The sequence below is a fragment of the Bufo gargarizans genome, chromosome 10 (assembly GCF_014858855.1).
Source record: "Bufo gargarizans isolate SCDJY-AF-19 chromosome 10, ASM1485885v1, whole genome shotgun sequence".
Taxonomy (NCBI): Eukaryota; Metazoa; Chordata; class Amphibia; order Anura; family Bufonidae; genus Bufo; species Bufo gargarizans.
The window spans coordinates 119,562,861-119,588,912 of record NC_058089.1 but is presented as its reverse complement, the minus strand read 5'-3'; the positions used below and the strand labels follow the sequence as shown (position 1 = coordinate 119,588,912).

General features: G+C 47.4%; 2 protein-coding genes across 2 annotated transcripts in view; one reads left to right on the top strand and one right to left on the bottom strand.

Annotated features, from left to right (window-relative positions):
- The window catches only part of GARRE1 (granule associated Rac and RHOG effector 1), a 62,147-nt gene extending 47,703 nt beyond the window's left edge, over nucleotides 1-14,444 (top strand). The window contains exons 9-14 of the mRNA XM_044269934.1: nucleotides 2,343-2,468; nucleotides 4,897-5,948; nucleotides 8,535-8,700; nucleotides 9,472-9,609; nucleotides 10,134-10,212; nucleotides 11,041-14,444. Coding sequence (XP_044125869.1) covers nucleotides 2,343-2,468; nucleotides 4,897-5,948; nucleotides 8,535-8,700; nucleotides 9,472-9,609; nucleotides 10,134-10,212; nucleotides 11,041-11,340 — 1,861 coding nt within the window. The 3' untranslated portion in view covers nucleotides 11,341-14,444. The remainder of the gene's footprint in view (nucleotides 1-2,342; nucleotides 2,469-4,896; nucleotides 5,949-8,534; nucleotides 8,701-9,471; nucleotides 9,610-10,133; nucleotides 10,213-11,040) is intronic.
- A 2,071-nt stretch (nucleotides 14,445-16,515) lies between these two features.
- SS18L2 (SS18 like 2) lies at nucleotides 16,516-22,493 on the bottom strand. The gene is made up of 3 exons (XM_044270754.1): nucleotides 22,352-22,493; nucleotides 18,179-18,255; nucleotides 16,516-16,850 (listed from the first exon to the last, which is right to left on the bottom strand). Exons 1-3 carry the CDS (start codon nucleotides 22,478-22,480, stop codon nucleotides 16,763-16,765), a joined length of 294 nt encoding a protein of 97 aa, XP_044126689.1. The 5' UTR covers nucleotides 22,481-22,493; the 3' UTR covers nucleotides 16,516-16,762.
- Nucleotides 22,494-26,052: the final 3,559 nt, after the last annotated feature.

Genomic DNA, 26,052 nt, shown 5'->3' with positions numbered 1-26,052 from the left:
AATTAAATGCTGCGTAACCACTATCCATATATATGGTTCGTGGATCCAGATATCCCTTTATCGCTGACCGAAGAAGGTCCCTATGGACCGAAACATCCGGCTCATATATGGATAATGGTTACGCAGTATTTAATTTCCTATAAACGAGATCATGAACCTTATTGTGAAAATCACAAAATAAAATTACATAGTAACATAGTATATAAGGCCGAAAAAAGCCCTCCGTCCATCCAGTTCGGCCTGTTATCCTGCAAGTTGATCCAGAGGAAGGCAAAAAAAAAGAGGTAGAAGCCAATTTTCCTCACTTAAGGGGAAAAAAAATTCCTTCCCGACTCCATTCAGGCATCAGAATAACTCCCTGGATCAACGACCCCTCTCTAGTAGCTATAGCCTGTAATATTATTACGCTCCAGAAATACATCCAGGCCCCTCTTGAATTCCTTTATTGTACTCACCATCACCACCTCCTCAGGCAGAGAGTTCCATAGTCTCACTGCTCTTACGGTAAAGAATCCTCTTCTATGTTTGTGTACAAACCTTCTTTTCTCCAGACGCAGAGGATGTCCCCTCGTCACAGTCCTGGGGATAAATAGCTGATGGGAGAGATCTCTGTACTGACCCCTGATATATTTATACATATTAATTAGATCTCCCCTCAGTCATCTTTTTTCTAAAGTGAATAACCCTAATGTTGATATTACCTTTTAAATTGCAAAACAAATATTCCATGTGCCGCATATTTATACTGTTGATGGATGACCATCGGGTCTTTGCTGGCACCGGGAAGAGTAAAACAGTGTGCGTTACTCCATTCTCTAATAGCCTCCTGGCAACGACGTCGTTTTCTGAGAATAAAAGGATTGGCGTGTTGAAATCAATTGGCCCGATCCTTCTCTGACCCAACCTGTGCCATCAGTGCACATTACACCGCCTACTGGTCCAGCTGGTTTGGCTGATGCATATCTAATGGGTATGGTCAGCCTTATACCATGGCTCTTGCTCATGAGTTGCCGTACAGTTGTGGCATTGATTGGTGCATCGCCATCGGTGTTTTGCATTGTTGCAAATGTCTCAAGCCACCATCCGACCGTTGCAAACGAGCTGGATTTTTGCAGTGGTCACTAAGCTGTTCTATATTTTGTATTTTTTTTTTTTTAAAGGGTAAGTAACCCATTAGGCAAGTTTGTTTAAAAATGTTCTTATTTTTTTAATATTCTTTCTTAGTGGATTTTGCTGTTTTACTAAACAAATTGGCACCTGAAGTTCAGGCGTCTCGCACTCTCTAATCAGTACACTCCTGCACCACTGACCTGGTGGAATAGGGGCTGCAGCGAGCTCTGTACGGGCAGGAGCGCACATTACTACTCCTGCTTGTACCCGCTCCGCTAAATCCCGGCATAGCACATTGATATGCAGATCAAAATCCATTAATAGAGTATATTAGAAGAATACATTTGAGGGGATTCAGAACATTTTTAAACAAACTTAGTTTGTTAGGTTAGTTACCCCTTAATAAACTTTTGCCACAAGGTAAAATGTAGTAAATTGCTGTGCTACCCCAGCTGTGTGTTCACTCGGAGAAGCATACTCCTTGTGGGAGCGTTAACAGCCTGAACTCTGTATATATAATTTATAATGCTGCGTGTCCCTGCCCGACATCAGCTGTAATGAATCGTACGGACATAATGCCCTCAGTACAAATCTTTACAGTTGAGGTCGGGCAGAGACACACAGCATTATAAATCATTGCAATGCAGTGAGGTCCAGTCACTCGAGCAGAGCTCTGGCTTCATGAGGAGAGTTTCACGGACTGAACACGTTCGTCTGAAACTACCCTCAGGGTGGTAGGTCCAAATTTACAGCCAATTACGAAGGGCTCATGCACATGACCATATGTATCTTGTGGTCTGCAAAAAACAGATGACGTCCGTGTGCATTCCGTATTTTTTACGGAACAGCCGGCCCCAAATAGAACAGTACTATGCTTGTCTAATGCGGACAATAATAGGACATGTTCTATTATTTTGCGGAACGGACATCATTTGAAATGAATGTTTCCGTATACGGTCTGCAAAAAAAGGGAAAGGACACGGAAAGAAAATACATTTGTGTGCATGAGCCCTAAGGGCGAGTTACACTGCATTGCCACAAAAATCTGCATTTTGCTCAGATTTTTCCACTCCGCCATATATGAACAGTTCACCTCTGATCCAGTCGTTTCTGCTCCTCATCCGATAGATGACCAAACTTCACCAATGAGGTATTATGTACCGCTGTCCTTCAGAATAATCCTGCCTTGTATGAGGTGGCACATTATATATATTCTGTATTGTGATCCTCAGGTGTTTGAAGGAAGATCCGGCTACCATGTCTCTGCTGCAGAGGAGTCTGGACCCAGAGAAGACCCTGGGGCTGGTGGATGTTCTGTACACAGCGGTGTTTGATGTCACGCGCTGGAAGGAGGGCCGGTACGTGTCAGTCATTGTGACGTATTGCTGTGCAGGGGAGGCCGTCACAAGGGGCCGAGGCCTACATTACTGCCCCATTTTTTTAGCAGCAATTACTTCCGCTGAGAACATCTCCGCTGCTCTACTACCTTTCTACATAACAGGGGAAGCGCACGCTTGTCTAATGTAGTAGATGATGGCGCTGTTCAGCTGCTCACTGGCGTTCAGTGCAGATCTGTCTTGTATCTGCACAGACGGATCCGCACCGATAATGCAAACGCTTGTATCCGTTCATAACGGATCTGTTTTCATTATTCATAAAAAAAAAAATTGCACCATATTGTCAGTGAAAAAACTGATCCGTCCCCATTGACTTACATTGTAAGTCAGGACGGATCCGTTTGGCTCCGCATAGTCAGGCGGACACCAAAACGCTGCAAGCTGCATTTTAGTGGCCGCCTAAAAAACGCAATGCAGCCAAATTGATGCATTCTGAACGGATCCTCATCCATTCAGAATGCATTGGGGCTGAACTGATCCGTTTTCTATTGTGTCAGAGAAAACGGATCCGTCCCCATTGACTTACATTGTGTGCCAGGACGGATCCGTTTGGCTCAGTTTCATCAGGCGGACAGCAAAATACTGCAGGCAGCCTCCAGACTGATCGGAGGCAAACTGATGGTTTCTGAGCGGACCCTTTTCCATTCAGAATGCATTGGGGCTAAACTAATCCATTTTGGGCCGCTTGTGAGAGCCCTGAACGGATCTCGCAAGCGGACCCAGAAACGCCAGTGTGAAAGTAGCCTAACCCTTTAACGTAACCCAGAGTGATGGCGCATGATTAGGATATGCCGTCACTGTATAGTTGATGGGGCTCCAGCATCCCCCACTGGTCCTGAGAATGAGGGGGGTGCAGCACTACACCAGCATTCCTTCACTCTTTCTTTCCTACGGAGCAGCGCTCCTTTCAGTGTAGGGAACTGTACTACTTGTGAATGGCGCCGGCTGCAGTTCCCTGCACAGCCGGGTGGCTGCTAGCTCTGCTGTATTGGGAAAAGAAGGTGACGAATGTCTGGTTTAGCTACGGCCCCTTCATTCTCAGGATTGGTGGAGGTCACAAAGGTTGGACCCCCACGATCATGAGTGATGGCAGGGCCTAGTTGTACGCCATTACTTTACAGGATGGGAGCGCCCCTTTAACAATCAGCTTGTGTGTAATCACTTTCAATAAAAGAGCCACAGATGATGACTTGCTAGCTGACACAATGTATCTCCTCTGAATCCATGAGTTAGTACGATGGTATGCTGATGCTGTGTTGGACAGTCCAAAGGTAAGGCGTTTGCACAGCAATGTGCCAGCATGGCAGCACACCAGATCATTAGTCAAATGGCGCTTAAAGGGATTGTCTTCTTTGGAAAGCCCCAAAGATTAGCGGATTGCCTAAGGCAAATTAAAGATAAATCACAGGGACTATCCAGCTTTGTAAAATGGATGGCCTATACTTAGGATAGGCCATCAATGTTAGATTGGCGGTGCGCTGACCGTGAAATCACCGCCAATCAGATGTTTGAAAAGTATGGTGTTCCCAGCTCGAGCGCCACAGCCCCTTCAAAGTGGCTATTCAGAGTATTTCAGTTCATCATTGGGGGTGCTGAGAGTTGGACCCCCTACCAATGTAATATTGAAGGCCTAGCCTAAGGATAGGCTATCATTTTAAAAATCCCTTTTAAAGGGTTATTAAACCTTTGAAGATAAAAAGAAGGTGCAGAATCGCTGGTCAGAGCGCTGTTCATTGGCAATGCTCCGCTTTTGGAGCGTGCGGGATACGGATCTATAGGAGGCATATGGGATTCGTACTCTACATGCTCCAAAAGCTAAGCGGAGTCGATGAAAACCAAAGGGCAGGCGCTCTGAGCTGGGATTCTGCGCCTTCTTTTTCAGCAAAGGTTTAGTTACCTTTTAAAGGGGTTCTGCACTTTGTTTAAACTGATGATCTATCCTCTGGACACCCGGGACCCCTCAGCTGTTTGAGAAGGCAGCAGCGCCGCGGCCTGCCCTTCTTGCTGTTTACCGCCGGCCCACTGACCTCACGACTTGTATCAACTGGCCTGGGCGTGGCTAAGCTCTGTTCACTTGAATGGAGCTTAGCCCCGCCCACACTAGTTGATACAAGTCATGATGTCACTGGGCCGGCGGTAAACAGCAAGAAGGCCGCGGTGCTGCTGGAGCACAGTTGCCTTCTCAAACAGTTGATCGGCGGGGGTCCCGGGTGTCGGACCCCCGCCGGTCAGAAGTTGATCTATCTAGAGGATAGATGATCAGTTTAAACAAAGTGCAGAACCCCTTTAAGCTTTCAGTTTGCTGGTGTTTGATGACCACCCGTACTTTGTGCAGGTCGGATCGGTCATTGTCTGCCTCTTTTCACTCTCCGTTTTCTATTGGTTGCAGGGAACAGGCATTGCCGATCATCCAGATTCAGCTCCAGAGAGAAACCTCAGAGTTTGGAAGTCAGATCGATCTTCCGCACGGGAATGGCAGCAAGTCGGCCGGAGGGCTGCAAAAGACTTTCTCCAAACTGACTTCACGATTCACCAAGAAAGTGTCTTGTAGCGTCTCGGGTCACAGCGGAAGTTACTCTGTCCCTCAGACCCCCTCCAAACATGTCTTAACCACTAATAACTCAGATGAAAAGGGGAAACTCCCCAACCACACGGACTCCAAGATCCAGAACATGCTGACCCTTGGAAGCTTCTCCAGGTCCATGGACCACTCCAGCCACAGCACAAACAGCCAGTTAGTCAATGGGTTTCTGGTCGACCGCAGAGAGGACTTGTTCAAAGGAGACGATCCAAAGGACGAGAAAGGAATGAACTTGCCTTCTGATCAGGAAATGCAGGATGTCATAGATTTCCTGTCCGGCTTTAACATGGGCAAATCTCAGCAGACCTCTCCTGTGGTCAAGAGGAGAAATTCGACTACGTCCTCTGTAGTGCCGGAGCAGAAGCAAGGGACTGTCAAGCCACTGTTGCAGCCGGTGATGCATCCTCCTTCGATGCATCCTCCAGCTCAGCCGCAGCAACAACCGCAGCAGCAGCAACAACCAGGACTGTTACAGCAACCACCCCAGCTGCCGATATCCCAGAAACAGCAGCTGCAGTATTATCAGCACTTGTTTCAGCCAATCGGTCCTCAGCAGCAGCAGCAACAATCACAGCACCCATCGGGGAAATGGTTAAACAGTTCCTCCCAGCCGTCGTCACAAGCTGTTGGCAGCGGCTTGTCTCCCCTCGGTCAGCTGAGCCAATGGAGCAGTCAGGGGGTCTCTGATCTGAGCTCAGACTTGTATAGTATGGGGCTCGTCAGCAACTTTATGGATAACATGATGTCCGAGATGCTGGGACAGAAACCTCAAGGACCTCGAAATAACACTTGGCCGAATCGTGACCAAAGTGAAGGAGTGTTCGGGATGCTTGGAGATGTTCTGCCTTTTGATCCTGCAGGTGATTTACTCTCGTTTTGGAAATTCATCAAGATTATAGATGTTACATAAAGTAAAAGCTCCACGGAAGAACGTCCTAAATGTGGACACTGACGTAATGATCGATGTCTGGAGGAATTCAGCTAGATGCATGTTACAAAAATGAAAACCTTACTCCCTTCTTAAAGTTTTTTTTGGGGGAGTAGACTATTGATGACCTATCCCCAGGATAGCTCGTCAATATCTGATTAGTGGGGGTCCGACTCTGACACCCCCACTGAGCAGCTGTTTGAAGATTCTGTGGCACTTCTGCCTCTTCGCTGTGGTTGGTACTGCAGCCTGCGCTAATTCACTTGAATGGAACGGAGCTGCACATAGGCCATGTGACCAATGGACATGACGTCACTGGCCTAGGAAGAGGCTGCGGCGCTCGCCCGGGCACTATGGGATCTTCACCTGGTCGACGGGAATGCCGCTAGTCAGACCTCCACTGATCAGATATGGATGATCTGTCCTGAGGGTAGATCCTCAGTATTATACTCCCAGAAAACCTCTTCAAAGGGTTTCTGTCACCAGAATTAACCCTATTAAGCAGCTGACATTAGTGATAAGCTCATGTCAGCTAAACCTAACTAGCCTATTCCTACTTTTATCTATGCCCCCGTTACGCCAGAAATCTAACTTTTATAATATGCTAATTAGTCTCTAGGAGCGGGGGGGGCGCCGCCTCCCCGTTCTCCCACCTTTGTTGCCTCCCTCCATGTCCTGATTGACAGGGCCAGGCAGCTCTCGCATCCGTCTGCCAGCCCTGTGCTCTGGTGAAATCTCACGCTGATCAGTATTCGGCGCAGGCGCGATGAGGTAAAGACGCTCGCAGGCTGCCAGCTTCCTCACCGCGCCTGCGCCGAATACTGAACAGCGGGAGATTTCACCAGAGCACAGGGCTGGCAGACAGATGTGATCGCTGCCTGGCCCTGTCAATCAGGACTTGGATGGAGGCGACAAAGATGGGAGAACGGAGCCCCTAGGAGCAGGAACAACGCCGCTGCCCCCCCCCCCCTGCTCCTAGAGGCTAACTGACATCTTATAAAAGTTAGATTTCTGCCGTAACGGGGGCATAGATAAAAGTAGGAATAGGCTGGTTAGGTTTAGCTGACATGAGCTTATCACTAATGTCAGCTGCTTAATAGGGTTAAATCCGGTAACAGAATCCCTTTAACTCCCCCATTGCTTCAGTACTTCGGTGGTCCCTGCCAGTCTTGACTGCTGCAGCCATCATTGAGTTCAGTGGTCGTATGTCGTACATGCTTGCATCACTGCTGAGGCCAGGGGTTGGCTGCAGCAGTCAGGGTGAAATACAGCACATCATCGCTCCAGTTAAGACTGGGTGATGTGTATTATTTTGACAGATGAACATGAGTTCTGCAAGAGCGATTCCTTTGAGGGGATGTTTCTAATTTAGACGTTTATGGCCTGTCCACAGGTCTGCCACAAACGTCTGAGAGATGTGGTTCCCACATGTGTGGAGGACGGGGATCCTGTGGCTGCACATGTGCACAGCGCTCTCCATTCCCTTCTGTAAGAGTCACAGAAACTGACGAGCAAATGTGCTCACCGGGTTGGTCAGGGGCAAGGGAGCCAAGCGCTTGTCTCAGGATGAGCATTGGTGGCATACGGTCTGTGGGCAGGGTCCTCTGCTAATGACTAGAGTGAAGTTGTGCTGTGTGGCCTCAGAAGACAGCCAAGTAAAACCCATCTTTTACCAGCAGCGCTGTCAGTTTGTTCTGTCGGTCAGTATGAGGCTGCAGTGGTTGGACCCTCCGGACAGATCGGGCATCCTAGGGCAGGGGTCGGCAACCTCCGGCACTCCAGGTGTTGTGAAACTACATCGCCCATCATGCACCCTTGCTTGGCTGCACTCTAAACTCCCACACAAGTGGAAAGAGCATGTTGGGAGTTGTAGTTTCACAACAGTTGCTGATCCCTGTCCTAGGGGTATGAGACAACCCACGCTGCGCCCATAGAACCGTCTATCACTAATCCCAGGAGCCGAAGTGATTTGGGAATGATTAGACTTGGTGTATCCTATGTGTTGTGTTTGAGCGCAGCTGTTGGGGAGCAGTCGAGGTTAATGCGTTCCTCAGGTCCCGGAGTCGGTCATGTTTCTTTTGGCTGTGCCGCCTCTTACAAGCTGACGTCATTCCTGGTCCATTATTTATTATCCCTTCGGCTAGGACTAGACGCAGTATGTGGCCGCACAACATAAGATCGGACTTCTGCTGTTAATTGTAGGAAAAGATAACTGAGTGCATTTTGGGAAGGCGGCCCCATAGAGAGTCCTAGATGGTAATCGTCCTATAATATGATATGGACCTCACAGCGAGTTAACTGGTGTGGTGGGTACGAGTCCAGCAATGGCTTCATCTGGCAGCCTGTTGGATTTTCTCCCTGTAAACAGAGGTATTAGATGCTGCTGACTGGCATCGGCTGCTTCATTGTGTTGTATTCAGCGGTGGAAGACAGCGGGGCTTAAAGGATTAGTCCTGGGGGGTGACGCAGAGCAGACAGCTGACTGGTGTGTGTGTGTGCTTTTCCTATCTCCCCGCAGTTGGCTCGGACCCAGAGTTTGCCCGGTATGTGGCCGGGGTCAACCAAGCTATGCAACAGAAACGGCAAGCACAGCACGTCCGTCGCCCGAGCGCCACACGTAGCAACTGGCCCCATCCTGACGAGTCGCACAGAACCTGGCCATTCCCAGAATACTTCTCCGAAGGGTAAGAACAAGCCTGCCTGCTGATCTACAGCATGTGAGGTTGTACTGGGGTGATGGAGGGGTGTCCTGCTGCTGGAACCCCCCTATACGACATGTAAGGGTAAGGGTTCTTGTCACTGACTGCAGACATCTTGAAAATGATGGGGCTCTGAATCCCAAAGTATATTGGAATGATGCAGAATTTTTAACTATACATTGATTCCAGGGGTCCCCACTGATAGCAGGAATAGGGGTCCTGTGTCCCCACTATTTGAATGTAGTGGCTGCCTCTCCAAGTGAAAGTTTGTAGCACTTTTAGCAACCTCCAGCTCTGGTCTGAAATGTCCTAGAAGATATGCTGCATGCATTTACTGCTTGAAAGAGATATGATCTATATTTACATAGTATGCTGCCACCTGGTGTTCGGAATGTGTAGCAGTGTGCACGTCCACCTAAAGAGCTAACTGCCGGTACACACCTGCTCAGACACCCTCCCCACAGCTAGGGCTGTGCAGTGTGATCCGCTGAGCACCGCAGGCTGGCCTTCATGTGGCAGTATAGCTGATAAGACACCTTCTGCAGGGTAAATGAGAAGGGACAATATTATATAGGGATTGTATTAATATCAGCTGCCAGAGGGAGAAGGAGACTGATTCTGTCCAGAGCCACCCCCCAGCGGCACCAAGGGTCACACACATGGGAGCAAAAAAATGCTGAGGATTTTTTTTATTGCTGAGGCCTTGTCCTGTAATCTGTCTACAATACAGAAACCTAAATGTCTCTCGTCTTCCAGGGATGTGATGAACAGCAGCTGGACGGGGGCTCAGGGAGATTCCGCAAGTTCAAGCGACGAGACCTCCTCTGCCAACGGAGACAGTCTCTTCTCCATGTTCTCAGGTCCAGACCTTGTTGCTGCAGTCAAGCAGAGAAGGTAAATGAAGTTGGCGAGCCGTCGCTCCCTGCTGCTGCCGTCTCTTTTGTGATCAAATTTCAATACCTGGAGCTTCTCAACAGGCGGCAAGTCGGCGTCTATTACTACAAACCGCAGAAACGGTGCCCCGTGGTGCCAGCTGCACAGGGTGCATGTTTAAGTGCACTCCTAAGGGACTACCCCCACTGTCACACCTAACCTGATATCTGACTCCCTAGATCAGGGCTGGCCAACCTGAGGCTCTCCAGCTGTTGCAAAACTACAACTCCCAGCATGCCTAGACTGCCTACAGGTATCAGCCTACAGAAAAGCATGATGGGAGTTATAGTTTTACAACAGCTGGAGAACCACAGGTTGGCCAGCCCTGCCCTAGATCTATAATCGAGGCCCAAATTTCCCAGTATATAAACTTGGGTTATTGTCTCAGTATTGCATATCCAGGACAATACACGTCACGATGACTATTTTCTACATTATTTTATTTTATGTTATTTAACCTCTTTGACTCCATTTTCTTTGTCCAGGAAACATAGCAGTGGTGAACAAGAGGCAAACACACTACCCTCGCCACCTCTCCTCTCGACGGTGGATGATCTCAACCAGGTGAGGCAGTTTTTATTTATTTTTTGTGCTATTGTACTATTTAGGCTGGAGCTGCATAGGGCGACTTCAAGTAGTGTTAACAAAAAAAAATGGGTGCAATTTATATGCATGTGTTGGTCCCATGTTCATATGTGCCCGCGTTGCTTAGAAAAATGCAGTTTTAATGTATGCAACTGAGCCTCTAGGAGCAATGGGGGCGTTGCCGTTACACCTAGAGGCTCTGCTCTCACTTGCAACTGCCACGGCCTGGCGTGATGATGCATATATTAAAAAAATAATAATAATTCTCAGCAATGCGGGCACATATGAACATGGGACCAACACAGATGCCTTCAGCTGCCAAGCACACATGTAACAGGTCAGCCAGTGTCATAGGTGCCAAACTGCTGACAGATGCCCTTTTTAAGAGATTTGCAGTCGCACGTGACTTGCATCGACGTCTATGCTGGAAAAATCGCCTGTGATTTGCCACCAGGAGTCCAGCCGGGTCGAGTTTCCCACAACTGTTGTCTCATGGCTGCATCACGTAATGTGACCTTATTGTGGTCGCGTTACAACTTGCAATGTGAAGCGGCTGCAACACGATAGTCGTGGAAAATCTAACCTGCCGGATTTCTGATTGCGAATCACGGGCGACTTTTCCAGCTTGGAGATCAATGAGTGTTGTCTGTGCACATGCTGTGTTTTCATGGGTGTTGCAAATCCCAAATCGCACCCTAAAAATAGACAAGTGACTTCAATGCAAAAGGCAGTCGCAGGGATTTATATGGCGGTATCTTTCTGCACTGAGCATCAGATAAACTGATATATATTGTTTTCTGCTTTCAGGAGAACAAAACCAAAACGTGGCCCCCCAAGGCCCCTTGGCAGCACTCCTCCCCCCTCACCAATACACTGCCCAATCAGAGTTCTTCTTTATACCACATGACAAATCCCGTGAGCCAGTGGAACGACACAATGCAAATGCTGCAGTCGCCGGTCTGGTCCACGGCCAACGACTGCGCTCCGCCGACGGGGATCTCCTCAACGTTCGCTTACGCACAGCAGCAATCTCAGCAGGCAAACAAGGGCTTTAAATCCTTCCAGATGAAGCACGAACGCAGGCCCTCCTACCTGCACCAGTTCTGACCAAGCTGCTAGACCCCCATTTCAGCTGCATCCGTGTGTTGGGTGTGTTTAGGGGTGTGGGGGGGTGGGGGTGGGGTTGTTGTGGAAGGTTTGGGTTACACGCAGTATGGGTCGTTTGGTTCTGATCCTGTGTTGTGGTTTCCATAGACTAATCGCCTCCACTGTAATCTTCTCCGGCTGAATGTTAGGGGGCGATGGCGCATTGTGACCATTCAGCAGTTTAGAGGAGTTCCCCTTTAAGTTTTTTTTTTTTTTTTTTTAATTTATTTTCATTTTTTTCTCTAACACATTTAAGTTCCCATGTGGTGGCACGGAACAGCACAGCGAACCGCATGCATCTCTTCAAAAGACGCTAGTTTAATTTAGAGCTTTTTTTTTATGCAATTCTATTTTTTTTATATATATTTTTTTTCATTTCATAGTGGAGTTGCACAGTAACATTTTTCAGATTTTCGGACGATTCCTCCATGCACGTCAATAGGTCAAATGGCACATACGTTTTTTTTTTTGTTTTTTTTCCTTAATGCAATGCTTTTTCTAAACTTGTCATTAAATGGACCTTTGGCATTTTTATTTTTTGCATTTTTCAAAGGCATAAACACATTAATATCGACCATGTGCGAACGCAGCCTAAAGATATGGATCCTAACCAAGGATACGTATTAAACCCACCGTCCCCAGCCCTATTAGAACACTGCTCATTAATGCTGCACGGTCCGGGGGTGCAGATTGTGTACTGGTGAACTGGGCCTTGCTGGTAGTACATCACCCTATACAGGGGGGTTGCAAGTGCAGCCCCTCGCCCAGCACAACTCTAGGTCCTGGTGGTCTGCAGGTAAGAGAACGGATGACCCCATAATGTTATGTTTCTCTTAGAAAGAGACCACAGGGGCTCTCAGCAAAGGGTCACCCTTTCCCCATGATTAGCTGGTGTCAGTGGGACCTCCAAACCCACATGGGGGTCACCTTTACAATTGCTCCAATGCTGTATTTACATGGACGTGCTTATTGCATCCACATAGAAATGCATCAGTTTAGCTGACTTTTTTTTTTTTTTTTTCCCCAGTAGATGTGTAACCCATAACGTGCAGGGTTGAGGGGCACCTCCCATACAAAAAAGGTCCCGAATATTGCAGATAATACAATGCCATTCCCCGGCAGCTCCCTGGTGCCCCTATGACTGCCCTGACAACTGAAGGATAAAAAGGGGAATTTTGTACTTTGTGCTGTTTATTATTATTATTTTTATTCCCTTCCTGCAATAGTGGGAGACGGAGATGGAGTATAACCCCCTTCATTTCATCCCAGCAGGATGAAGCTACAAGCAGTGAGGACCTGAACCCCCGGTGGCTACAGGTCGTGTCATAATACAATCTTACTTTCTGGCAACTGTTATCATTTTTCAATTTTTTTTGTACGTACTTGATTCATATGGCCAAAGGCATTATGCACATAACACTCCTGACTCTTGAGAGAAAGCGATTCTGGGATAGGTAAAAAAAAAAAAAATTTAATAAAAAATAAAAACTTCAATATTCTTTAAAAATAATAATAGAAAATATAGAAGAAAAATAATATCAAAGATCTATGTGAGCTGGCTCAGAAATATCTAAATCTAATAGCAGGTAGACGACATACAAAGTCTAATATTTTTTCTTTTATTTTTTTTTTCTTCTTCGAGTGAAGCCTAATGTCACTTAGCACAGTGCCATGACACCGAGCGGAAACCTACGGGAGCGGAGACTTTTCCAACCAAAGTGGCTGTAGAGACGCTTGACGCAATGGTGCTTGCCACGAAATCCGTACCCCGATCGATGTTACAAGAAATAGTCTTTATATATAATATTATATAAATATATATATGTCGTCATTTCAGAGGCCCTTAACTGTTAAATCCCCGTATTTTCTAGTATGGAAAAGCATATAAAATGTGTAAAAAAAAAAAAAAAATAATAATAATAATCCAAACCTTACTGACAGTATTAATCTTATTTTTGTATTTTTATTTCTTAAATCGTTCTATCACTAATCTACGTTAACTCATTACTGTGAGGGAGGGCGTGCTGATGAGACTGAGGCGGCGGCAGCGGCGTGCCCCGCCGCTCAGCATGTGCTTCAAGTTTTATTATTTTTTTACAAAGTTTATTGAAATATACCAAAAATATGTATAAAACACTAGACTATATATATACAAAAATAAAGCGGGGTGACAAATCCCCCTCCGACTCCCTCCCCTCATCCCTTCTGTTGTACAGCATTGTGTTCCATAGCACGCTTTGAATGTTTTTTTTGTGTTGAGTGGAATGGCCCCAATGTTGCCCGTATTTATAGTTTTTTGGGGTGTTTTTTTTTTTGCCTCTCCAATCGAGTCTTCATCCTGTCTATGTTTACAGAGACTTGTGTGCTGTATATATACCCTCCTATAGTGACGTGCTTGGCACCGTCCGTGTGTTTCTTCGTCTGTTTCTAAGGATATTTTGTACCACTCGTTTTCAGCTTTTCAGTCCCAGAATACAGTGCCCCCCCCCCCTCCTTCTCCTCAGTCCTTTGCACTTAATCTTTCCCATATTTTATCAGAATAAATATGGTCTTATTAATGGATAGACGTATATATTTGTACTGAACAGACGTCTCAAAAGTGCCAACGATGTTCCACAGGCTACATATATATATATTTTTTTTACTTGTATTTTGAAGTCTTCTAAATTTAAAGGTGGTGATCCACAGGAAAAAAAAAAAAAAACTAAAATGAGATCCGAGACCATTTTTCTATATGTTGATGCTTTGACCATGTAGGTGCTATGTTTTTTGGCTTCCAAATTTTTTCTGGACACTGGTCACCGAACCCTCAAGCAAAAAAATAAAATAAAAAATGGGGCGGGGGTTAAACCCATTCCCTCTATGAGCACGTCAAGTCTCAGCTGAGAGGGTTTGGCGCTGTGCGAGTGTGAACCCCCCTCCCACCCCAATTATTGCTTTTTTGTTTTTTTTGTTCCAGCGAACTCCTGAACTGGAAATGTACAGTTTGTATTTTACTTCTGAAGCTTCTGTAAGTAAAATGACTTATTTGCTTTATTAAAGATACATTTAATAGTGTGACCTTATTGCTCGTCTGATTGGTAGATGCGGCAGTTTTCCAAACCTTGTTAGGGCTCGTGCACACGACCGTATGTATTTCCGTATTTTGCAGAACTGAACAGCTGGCCCCTAATAGAACAGTCCTATCCTTGTACGTAATGTGGACAGTAATAGAACATGTTCTATTTTTTTTTGGGGCAGAATGGACATACTCCATGTGCATAGCTTAAGTTTTTTTGCAGACCCATTGAAATGAATGGTTCCGCATATGATCTGCAAAAAAATAGTTTGTGTGCAGTAAGTGAAGAGTAAGCCGTCTGCATTGCTGATCACATGGAGCTGTGTACACTCTGCACTAGAATGTATAGGGTGGGAAGTAATCCTACGGACCGTGCCACTCAGCCCCCTAGGAGTGAATGGGGCTGAGCTGCAATACCAAGCACAGCCACTATACAATGTACGGCGCTGTGTTTGGAGGCTGTACTCACCAGAGCCCTGTAACAGCTGATCGGTGGAAGTGCTGGGACTCTGACCCCGCCAATGTGAGAATGATGACCTACCCTGAGGATAGGTCATCATTATACATTCCTGGATAACTCCTTTTTAAGGTTTTGCAAAGCATTTCCCAGAAAAACGCCATTGTTTTTGTGGCAGGTTTTCATGCGCCAAAGTGCTTATAAAAAGGAAGGACTTCTTCTTCTGGCTCTTACTCAAACTGCAGTGGTGGTTTTTACAAAGGCCGCTGCGTGCGAGACCACCTGTCACCTCTCCAGACAAGTCTGCTTTAGTAACTTATTGCATTCCTGAAATAATACCTCTGTGTTGTGCCGTTCCTCTATTATTCCTGCCAGAAGTTTAAGAATGGAGGTACTGGTGAGTGTTACCAGTTGGGGGATGTGTCCCTGCACCGTCTGCCACTGATTGGATAGTGTAAGGGCTGTTTCACACGAGCGGATGCCGTGCGTGGCATCCGCTCCGTGAAAGAGTGCCAAGACCCGATGCAGACGCACGGAGCAGTAACATGACTGATAATGCTCCGTGCCTCTCTGTGACCTCTTTACTACGAAATCACAGTGAGATAAAGTTGTCATTGTGATTTCGTAGTAGAGGCACGGAGCATTATCAGTCATGTTACTGCTCCGTGCTTCTGCAGTCTGCATCGGGTCTTGGCACTCTTTCACGGAGCGGATGCCACGCACGGCATCAGCTCGTGTGAAACAGCCCTAAGACTCTGCAGGGACACACTCGCAACTGGTAACACCCAGATTGACTTTTATTCATAAACTATAGACTTAAAGGGTTTCCATCATCAGAAATTGTTATGTAACTGACTGACCTTAGCGATGGCCTAATAGTACATAACCGTGCGCTTTATAAGTCTCTGCCTGCCACCATTTTCTTAATAAAAACACTTCTAGGTGCTATGAGGGAGTTGCTTCAGCACCTAGAGGCTCGGCCCACTCACCCTTTGGCACGCCCAGGTCCCGTTGATTGACTGGAGAGTTCTCCTCCTCGTCCAGTAAATCCTGCACCGTCCTGTTTACTATTCGGCGCAGGCTTCGCTCGCTGCGCCGAATACTTAGCGGGCCGGCTCCTGCGCAGTGAGTGAGGCCAGGAGCGCGTCCTTCACTCACTGCGCTGAATAGTAAACGGGACGGCGCAGGTGCAGTATTTACTGGACGAAGAGGAGAACTCTCCAAAGGGTGAGTGGACCGAGCCTCTAGGTCAGGCATCCTCAAACTGCGGCCCTCCAGCTGTTGCAAAACTACAACTCCCAGCAAGCCCGAACAGTCTACAGGTATCAGCCTACAGCAGGGCATTATGGGAGTTGTAGTTTTACAACAGCTGGAGGGCCATAGTTTGAGGATGCCTGCTCTAGGTGCTGAAGCAACGACCTCCTAGCACCTAGAGGCTCATTAGCATATTTTAAGTGTTTATTTTAAGAAAACGGCGGCAGGCAGACGCTTATAAAGCCCACGGTTATGTACTATTAGGCCATCGCTAATGTCAGTCAGCTACATAATGTAATTTCTGATGACTGAAACCCTTTGCCAGTTTAAAGTTGTTGTGAAATCTACTTTGAAGCAAGTTATGGTTTTTAAAGAATTTTATTTAAAAAATATATTATTTGGACGCAAAACAGAATCTCACTAACGTCTATAATAAGTACAATATTAGGTCCGCATTACAAAGCAGACTGGGCCGTGTGCAGAACATGCTGGGATGGGATCTAGCACCACCCAGTGAGGAAAGCTGGAACTACGCTTCTGTATCCTGCTATGGTAGCAGCACATCCTTGGGTGCGATATCAATATCTTGATGTCAGCAAAGGCCGCATGTAGAGTCACGTGGTCTGTTTTTCAGGTTGTGAGGGGGTGGAATCTGCAATTGTAGCCAAATAGATAAGATTTCGGTGGAGAACCTGCTGGTACCTGGGTAATGAAAGGAGAACATATTTATATATAATTTTTTTTTATTACTTATAGACTAGTGCAGCCTGCTTAAAGGGGTTGTGGAGGTTCACAGCTGAACCCGGACATACCCATATTTTCACCCAGGCAGCCCCCCCCCTGTTATTAGCATCGGAGCATTTCATGCTGAATCGCGCAGGGCAAAAGCATTTTCAGTAGATCTGGTGACTGCCCGGGCTCTCCATAGGGCTGCCAAGCCGAGACTTCTGCCCAGCAGAGCCAGTGATGTCACCGAACAAAACACTGCTAGGTGGAAGCCTCTGCCAAGCAGTGTTATTATAAATAAATAAAAAAAAGCCCTTTCCCTGCGCAGGGGCTCGGGAGAGCATCGGAGCATGAAAAGCTCCTATTCTAACATCCTATTCATCCAGGTCTGAACTCAGACAAACCCTTTAACTATGGCATGCAGTAAAAAAAAAAAAAAATCATTGAAGATCAAAAGTAGCTTAAAAAACTTTTTTTCAACACTAAAGTCACACGAGCTCGGTATTCATTTCTTTGTCTTCAGATTTGGTACAGAGGTACCAGTTGATACCAAACCCAACTTCAAATTCCGAATTTTAAATTTGCTGAAGCCTAATCAAAAGGAACACTTGACCTCGGTTGACATAATGAGGCCCCTATGGGTCTGATAAAGCACGGGGTGCTTTCCTGCCACTTGTGGACCACGCACACTGTGTGAACAGACACTGGAAACAACTCTACAACAGTCCGGACCAGCAGCACTTTCCCTAGATTAACATCAGCCCGCTCTGTCTGACAACCATTTTATTTTTTATGAGGTTGTCGGAATACAGCTGCCCGTATTGAGCAGTCATACAAATTTATACAGACAATTATTATTAAGTGAATGGAGATAAGTGTGTCCGGTTTGGGTGCCAACTACCTTTTCTGCCACCCCAGTCACCTGCCCTTGACTATCCAGCGTGACGTTCTCTACATATAGCCTGAAGCGCACACGTCCTTTGAAGTTAGGTAAGAGCTTGCTAGTTTGAGCGCAGGCGCGATGTCCGGTTCCCTGAGACAGGGTGGAGCTGTCAGTGTTTCTCTTTCATTCGCTGGATACGTTCTAATAGCAGTGCAACCGCCTGTCTAAGCTGTGCAAGTGCTTGCCTAACTGCAAAGGACGGGTGCGCTTTGTCCAGGGGGGCTAAAAGTGGAGACAGTCATGTGATCGGCGGATGGGACGCCACGCCACATCACTGTACGTACGCTGGATTGCCAGGGAGTTGGAGCCCAAACTGGAGTCGGTTCATTGTTAGTAAGTGGATGATGAGCGCAGCACTTACTGTGAACACTCCGCCGCCCTCCCCTTGTGCTGATATTCCACAATGCAGCGGATGAGCTGATCGTTCTCTTCCAGCAGCTGAAGAAAGAGAAGTTGGATGTAACTACAAGAGTCCAGTGGGTATGTACTGGTAGCGTGCTACAAAACTTTAATCTCTTGGGGACAATTCCAGCAAAAATACATTTAAAAAAAATTGGATTTTTGTACTTACTGTAAAATCAGTTTCTCATTCAAGTCATTAGGGGACACAGCACCATGGGTATCCGCCCAGCTACCACTAGGAGGCGACACTAGATATCAAAAAGCTTGGCTCCGCAAAGGTGGGCTATACCCTCTCCACAGACACTAGGCTGATCAGTTTGTACCAATAGCAGTAAGAGAGAGAAACAAAGGCAAAGAACTAACATGTCCCGGACTGGGGAAGGAAGAACAGCAGCCCGGTGACAGAAATGAAAACAAAGGGTGGGATCTGTGTAAACCCCCCCCCAATGAATTGAACAAGAATTGGATTTTACAGTAAGTACAAAAATCCAATTTTCTCTTTAATGTCATTGGGGGGGAGAGATACAGCACCATAGGACGTCCCAAAGCAGTCCCCAAAGGGTGGGAAGGAAATCTCATGCGACAAGTTGGGCGCACAGGTGCGGGAGAACCATGTGACCCAACAGGACCAGGAGAGGCCATAGCATGAAATGGTAGATGGGAAAACTAAGGAAGGGAGAGTCCAAGGAAAAAAATTGTAGGAGAGCGCGAGCATCCCAAGGACTAGTGCTTGGGAAAAGAGGCCCTATCCAAGAAAGGAACAAAGGGAAACACCCAGCTCCACCCAAGGTGGGAAAAATAAGAAGCTAGACTGAGTATAGGGAGCAGGGCTAGATGTCCTGCGCAAGAACCAAGAGTTGAACAAGTGCGCACTAGAGAGGAAGGATCTGGAAGAACCAGGAGAGCAGCACAACCGCAAGGCGTCTGTTGGTAAGGAATTTTGTATAAAATGTGTAAATGGGACGGCTCACCCTAATATAAGGATGGTTAGGTACTCCAAATTGATGCACCCAAATCAATATAAAAAAATCAAGGATGAATATATATAAAATAGATGGGCGCTCAGCAGTCAGAGTCACATAGAAATCTAAAAGTACATTTTAATTTAAAAAAATCAACACATTAGGAAAACTTGAACAAAGACATTGAATAAATACATTAAAAATGTTGAATGGAAACAACAAGGTTAGGAAATGTCCCCAAAAATTTAAATCGCGTTAGGAACGTAACTGAGGGATACAAGTCCCCCCAAATGATGACGTAGAAAGATTATCGGATGATGAAAACACTCAGTAGCCAAAGGTCTATTAACCATAAAATGAACGGCTGATATTGTAATGTCTGACGGTAAAGACCTAGCGCTCTGCATATAGAAGGATGGTCCAGGAGGAGGATCTGTAAGAGGACCGACCCAACAAGAAAATATAGACTATGAGTGAACCTGGCAGGAGCAGTCCTGAACCAAGGAAAGAACTTCCTTGAGACCAGCTAAAGGAAGACCCTGTGGACCACCCCTTGGCAAAAGGAAGGACCCGAGGACACAGAAGAGGAGCAGGACCTAATTGAGACAACCCTAGGTCGATTACTGGAACTGGTGTCTGAGCGTGAGCGTACCCTGCCAGCAGAGGAAAAACAGGTGGGGGGCCTCCTGTGGGAAAGCGACGCACAAGGAGTGGAAAACGGGGCAAAAGGAGCACCTGGGACCCGGGTAAAGGCCAGACGAAAAATGTGGCCTAGTCCCGGCCGAAGCCAGGGACTAAATTAGAAGGAGAGGCCGAGGATGCACACTAGAACCAGGATGGTGAGGAGTGGGTGGCCAGGGTGAAGAAGGGAACCCAGAAGAGGGGAGAAAAAAAAAAAGCACCCAACGAGAATGGAACAGAGAAAGTAAAAAGGGGGTGCAGGGGAAACAAAAGACCACCAAAATGTGGAATCCCATCCTGTGGCTAGGAAAGGGGGGCTAACCCAGAGGACCCCATGGGGCAGGGACGCGGATGTAGTAAGGGAGTACTGGGTGACCAGCGAGGTACTCAAAGTGGTTATCCAGGATGCAGACCCATACTGCAGCAGGCAGAGACCTGCAGACGAAAGGAAAAGGAATAGAATAAAAAAAAAAATCTGCAAGATCTGCAAAAAAAAAAAAACAGCAGGTCATGTCTCCCTCCTATGGACACCAGACTAAAACTGATTAGCCTAGTAGTGTCTGGAGAGGGCGGAGCCAACCTTTTTGCTATCTAGTGTCGCCTCCTAGTGGTAGCTGGGCGTATACCCATGGTGCTGTGTCCACCAATGACATTAATGAGAAAAACACCTGTATGTGAATTCTATAGGAGGTTGGATGGTTTTCTGGATATATTTTTTTTAAGCCACCCCATGTCCTGTGTGACTGCACTAAGACCCCAACTGCCACGGCTCAGGGAACCGTCAGGTAGGAAGCCCCTCTTGGTTGCTATACATATATGGTGGACATCACTAGGGGTTAATGTATACCAGGGATGCCCAACCTGCGGCCCTCGAGCTATTGTAAAACTACAACTCCCACCATGCTCTGCTGTAGGCTGTTCGGGCATGCTGGGAATTGTAGTTTTTGAAACAGCTGGAGGGCCGCCGGTTGGGCATCCTGATGTATACATTCCTGGATGACAATAAGGGTGACATCACAGCCCCTGCGATTCCGGATACCCGACCTTCCCACATTACTGAATGTCACATCTTTAGGACAGTGGTCTACAACCCGGCTATCAGAGCATGATAGGAGTTGTCGTTATGGAACAGCTGGAGAGCCACAGCTTGGGGAACATAGCTTTAGGGGTTTATCAGACAGAAGAAGAAAAAATTAGGACTGGCTGAGAACGGTCTGGGGAAAAAAACGACTACTCGCCTTGTCATGGCTCCCCCCCCATTTCCAGGGCTGCAGCTCGTCCCCACCAGAAGTGTGATGTGCCATACATATACACCACACTACTGCTGGCCAATCCATGGCCTCCATGATGACATGCGCTGGAACGCCACATGACCACCTCCAGAACGCGCTCGTGTTAAACAGCCCTTAGTCCACCAATTACGTGTACGTAAATGGGGCTTCACACTTCCGGTCTTCTGGGGATGAAAAGGACAGCGCTGGAAACCAGAGGCTCCGACAAGGTGAATAGTAGTTGTTTATTCATTCTCATCCACCCCTGATATTTGTTAGATCTCGTACGACCCCTTTAAAGGGGGTTCTCCATGCTCTCCTATGTTGGTGATCTATTCTCAGGACAAATATCAGATCGGCGGGGGTCTGACAACCAGTGTTCCATCAAAAAACCCTACCCTGTGAAAATACCATACCTCACGTGACTTCCGGTGAAGTGATCAGCTGGAGAAGGGGGTCGCCTCAGCACAAGCGCACTATCAGCCAGGGATCACTTGAACAGCGAACCACCATCAGAACTCCCTACCCCTCAGTGCGCACGCGTGGACTCACGGACACCGCGCGTGCGCCCTCAGAGGTAAGGAGATCTGATGGTTGTTTATCTTCTGAAATCTCCTTACCCTCACACTGCGCATGCGTGGACACATCGCTTCAATTGCTGACTGGCTTCGATCAGGTTGGTCTCTCCCTGCTCCCAGCACTATCAGCCACCACCCGGATGGGAGCAGGGAGAGACCGACCTGATCGAAGCCAGTCAGCAAGTGAAGCGATGTGTCCACGCATGCGCAGTGTGAGGGTAAGGAGAGTTCAGAAGATAAACAACCATCAGATCTCCTTACCTCTGAGGGCGCACGCGCGGTGTCCGTGAGTCCACGCGTGCGCACTGAGGGGTAGGGAGTTCGGATGGTGGACCCCCCTTCTCCAGATGATCGCTTCACCGGAAGTCACGTGGGGTTTGGTATTTTCACGGGGTAGGGTTTTTTGATAGAACACCTGCCGATCACCTGTATGAGGTCTGTGAAAACTGGCACAAAGGACAATGTATTACCCATAGCAACCAACCATTCGACTGGCCTCAATTAAAGCTGCACCCTGGCTGGTTGCTATGGGCAATTGGTCCACGTTTCGATGAATCCCCCACTGACTTATCTTGTACCGAATTCAGCACATATATATCTCCTATATACAGTCAATATTCCTGAGCCTCCTCTCACTCACCCGCTGCACGTTATCCTCCGGGATCTGCACTCGCCCGCGGAGCTTCTCCGGTATGAACACGAAAGACATCTTCCCGGACTTGTCAGCACTTCCGGCGCACGGTGAGAACGTCACTACGGCTGGCGTCATAGTGACGTCATCACAAATGGCCGCGGTGATCTTAAAAGGGCCCGCCTTAGTCACGTGACAACTGAGCGACCTGTTGTCCCAGCAGTGCTTTATAGGGTCGCAGCTAAAGGCGCATCATCTCTACCTGGTGTAGCGTTATACTACCCTACTTCGTGACTTCCTGTCGCACTGCTAATGATGTGGGAGGCGTTCCTGAGTTTTGACGATCGGAAGTCAGGGAAATCTCACGAAGTAGGGTAATGTAACGCTACCCGGAACTGCACCTTCCAGGGGGACCCCGCGGGTGACTCACCTTACCCACCCCAGCCAGTGCTTATAGAGGCCCTTTGTGCCCTCCACACAGTAAAGATGCCCCTTAAAGGGGTATTCTGGTTATGTTATCAAGGGGTAACTATAAGGGGGTCCTACTACTGGGATCCCCCACAGTCACAGGAAGGGGTAACTATAAGACAGGTGGCGGTCCTACCACTGGGATCCCCCACAGTCACAGGAAGGGGTAACCCATCCTCCCAAAATAAACAGAGCAGCAGCGTGGGCAGGAGTCCAACTCCATTCATTTCTATGGGCGTTCTGGAAATAAGAGCGCTGTACTCACCCATCTCCAGAACTCCTATAGAACTAGAGTTGGGCTCCACAGGGGCCCCCGTTCTTCAGTGACCCTAATGCCAAGGCCGCTGCCGCACGCAGGACGTCGGCTCCACTCCATGTCTATTGATACATGAGGAGGAGAGAGAAGTATTTTTAGGCTTTTGACTATCGCTGAGCTAATGCTAATTTATCATAGTCTTATTTGCCTGTATATGAATATAATATATATCCAGGACTGTGGCGATTGACCATCGCTAGACTGGTTGAGAGACACCGGATGTCATACTTGAGTTGGTATCTTTACAACACAGGCACGTATTGATTGACGAGTCCCCTGAGGCGTTGGCCTGGAACCAACAAAATGCGTTGGCACAATTTTTTTTGCATTGACATTAGGGTCCCTTACTTGTGGTAGTTGGGACAAATTGCGGACAATTATCATGTGTTGGCACTAGGGTCCTCCACCTTAGCTTTTGACGAAGCTGGGAGTCACCTTCACGGTGCAGGGACTTGGAGGAATAGTACATTGGTCCTGTGGGGTCGCCCTTCTTAGGCCTCCTGGTGCGTTCAGTGAAACTCGCATCATTTTGCAAGCAAGTTCAGTCAGTTTTTTCAGCGCACTTGCTTCCGGATGCAATGCATTTTTCACTGAAGCCCCATTCACTTCTATGGGGCCAGGGCTGTGTGAAAAACTCTGAATATAGAACATGCTGCGATTTTTTACGCAACGCAGAAGTGATGCATGCAGGAGTCCAACTCCATTCATTTCTATGGGCGTTCTGGAAATAAGAGCGCTGTACTCACCCATCTCCAGAACTCCTATAGAACTAGAGTTGGGCTCCACAGGGGCCCCCGTTCTTCAGTGAGGGCCCCACCGGTCTAATAGTTATCACCTATCCTGTGAATATCAGATGTAACGGGTACGTATGAGGCTTCTCTCACACTAGAGGCAGGACGGATCCAACAGGCTGTTCACCCCGTCAGATCCGTCCTGCCGCCGCTCCGTCCCCATTGACTATAACAGGGACGGAGCTCCGGCACAGCATGGCGAGAGGCCGCCGGACTAAGGCTAGGTCCACACGACGACATTTGTCGCGCGACAGATAGGGCACAACTACACTGCAACATTTTGTTGCACCAATGTCGCGCGACAATTTTTATAATCGCAGTCTATGGTGTCGCACTGCAACATGCTGCGACAGTCGCAGAAAAATCCATCTCAAATGGATTTTCTGCAACTGTCGCAGCATGTTGCAGTGCGACACCATAGACTGCCATTATGACAAATGTCGCAGTGTAGACCTAGCCTAAAAGTACTGCATTTCCGACTTTTCAGTCCGGCGGCCTCTCACTGTGCTGCGCCAGAGCTCCGCCCCCATTATAGTCAATGGGGACAGACCAGCGGCACAGTGAAATAGCAGGACGGATCCGACAGGGTGAACAGCCCGTCAGATCCGTCCTGCCGCTAGTGAGAAAGTAGCCTTCCCAGTACACACAACCAATTTAGCAATAGATAGCTGAGGGTAACCCAGAATTCAGAAAGCTCGACACAGATTAGAAGCTACGGGTACCTTATAAATAATACATAACTTTTAGTAATTTGTTTCTAAAATATTCCCTAATAAATCAATATTACACTTGTGCAAAACCACATAAAACGCAGCACCACTTAGTACTGGGGATCACGGTCTCTTACATCTACTCGACCCTGCCAACCCTAGTCTCCCCGGAGTATTGTAGCTCACCGTAAGAAGGGCGACCCCACAGGACCAATGTACTATTCCTCCAAGTCCCTGCGCCGCCAAGGTGACTCCCAGCTTCGTCAAAAGCTAAGGTGGAGGACCCTAGTGCCAACACATGATAATTGTCCGCAATTTGTCCCAACTACATCAACAAGTAAGTGACCCTAATGCCAAGGCCGCTGCCGCACGCAGGATGTCGGCTCCACTCCATGTCTATTGATACATGAGGAGGAGAGAGAAGTATTTTTAGGCTTTTGACTATCGCTGAGCTAATGCTAATTTATCATAGTCTTATTTGCCTGTATATGAATATAATATATATCCAGGACTGTGGCGATTGACCATCGCTAGACTGGTTGAGAGACACCGGATGTCATACTTGAGTTGGTATCTTTACAACACAGGCACGTATTGATTGACGAGTCCCCTGAGGCGTTGGCCTGGAACCAACAAAATGCGTTGGCACAATTTTTTTTGCATTGACATTAGGGTCCCTTACTTGTGGTAGTTGGGACAAATTGCGGACAATTATCATGTGTTGGCACTAGGGTCCTCCACCTTAGCTTTTGACGAAGCTGGGAGTCACCTTCACGGTGCAGGGACTTGGAGGAATAGTACATTGGTCCTGTGGGGTCGCCCTTCTTAGGCCTCCTGGTGCGTTCAGTGAAACTCGCATCATTTTGCAAGCAAGTTCAGTCAGTTTTTTCAGCGCACTTGCTTCCGGATGCAATGCATTTTTCACTGAAGCCCCATTCACTTCTATGGGGCCAGGGCTGTGTGAAAAACTCTGAATATAGAACATGCTGCGATTTTTTACGCAACGCAGAAGTGATGCATGAAAACCAACGCTCATGTACACAGAGCCATTGAAATTAATGGGTCAGGATTCAGTGCGGGTGCTGTGCATTCACGTGTGAAAGGGGCCTTAGGGTGAGCTACAATACTCCCGGGAGACTAGGGTTGGCAGGGTCGAGTAGATGTAAGAGACCGTGATCCCCAGTACTAAGTGGCGCTGCGCTTTATGTGGTTTTGCACAAGTGTATTAATTTATTAGGGCATATTTTAGAAACCAATTAATAAAAGTTATGCATTTATAAAGGTACCCGCAGCTTCTAATCTGTGTAGCGCTTACGTATAAGCCCACCCTACAATGTGATGCTCCCCCCCCCTTCCCCAGAAGAAAATTCTCACCTACCCCAAATTCCCACAATGAATGGAGCAGTGCAGCAAATCTGCATGTAA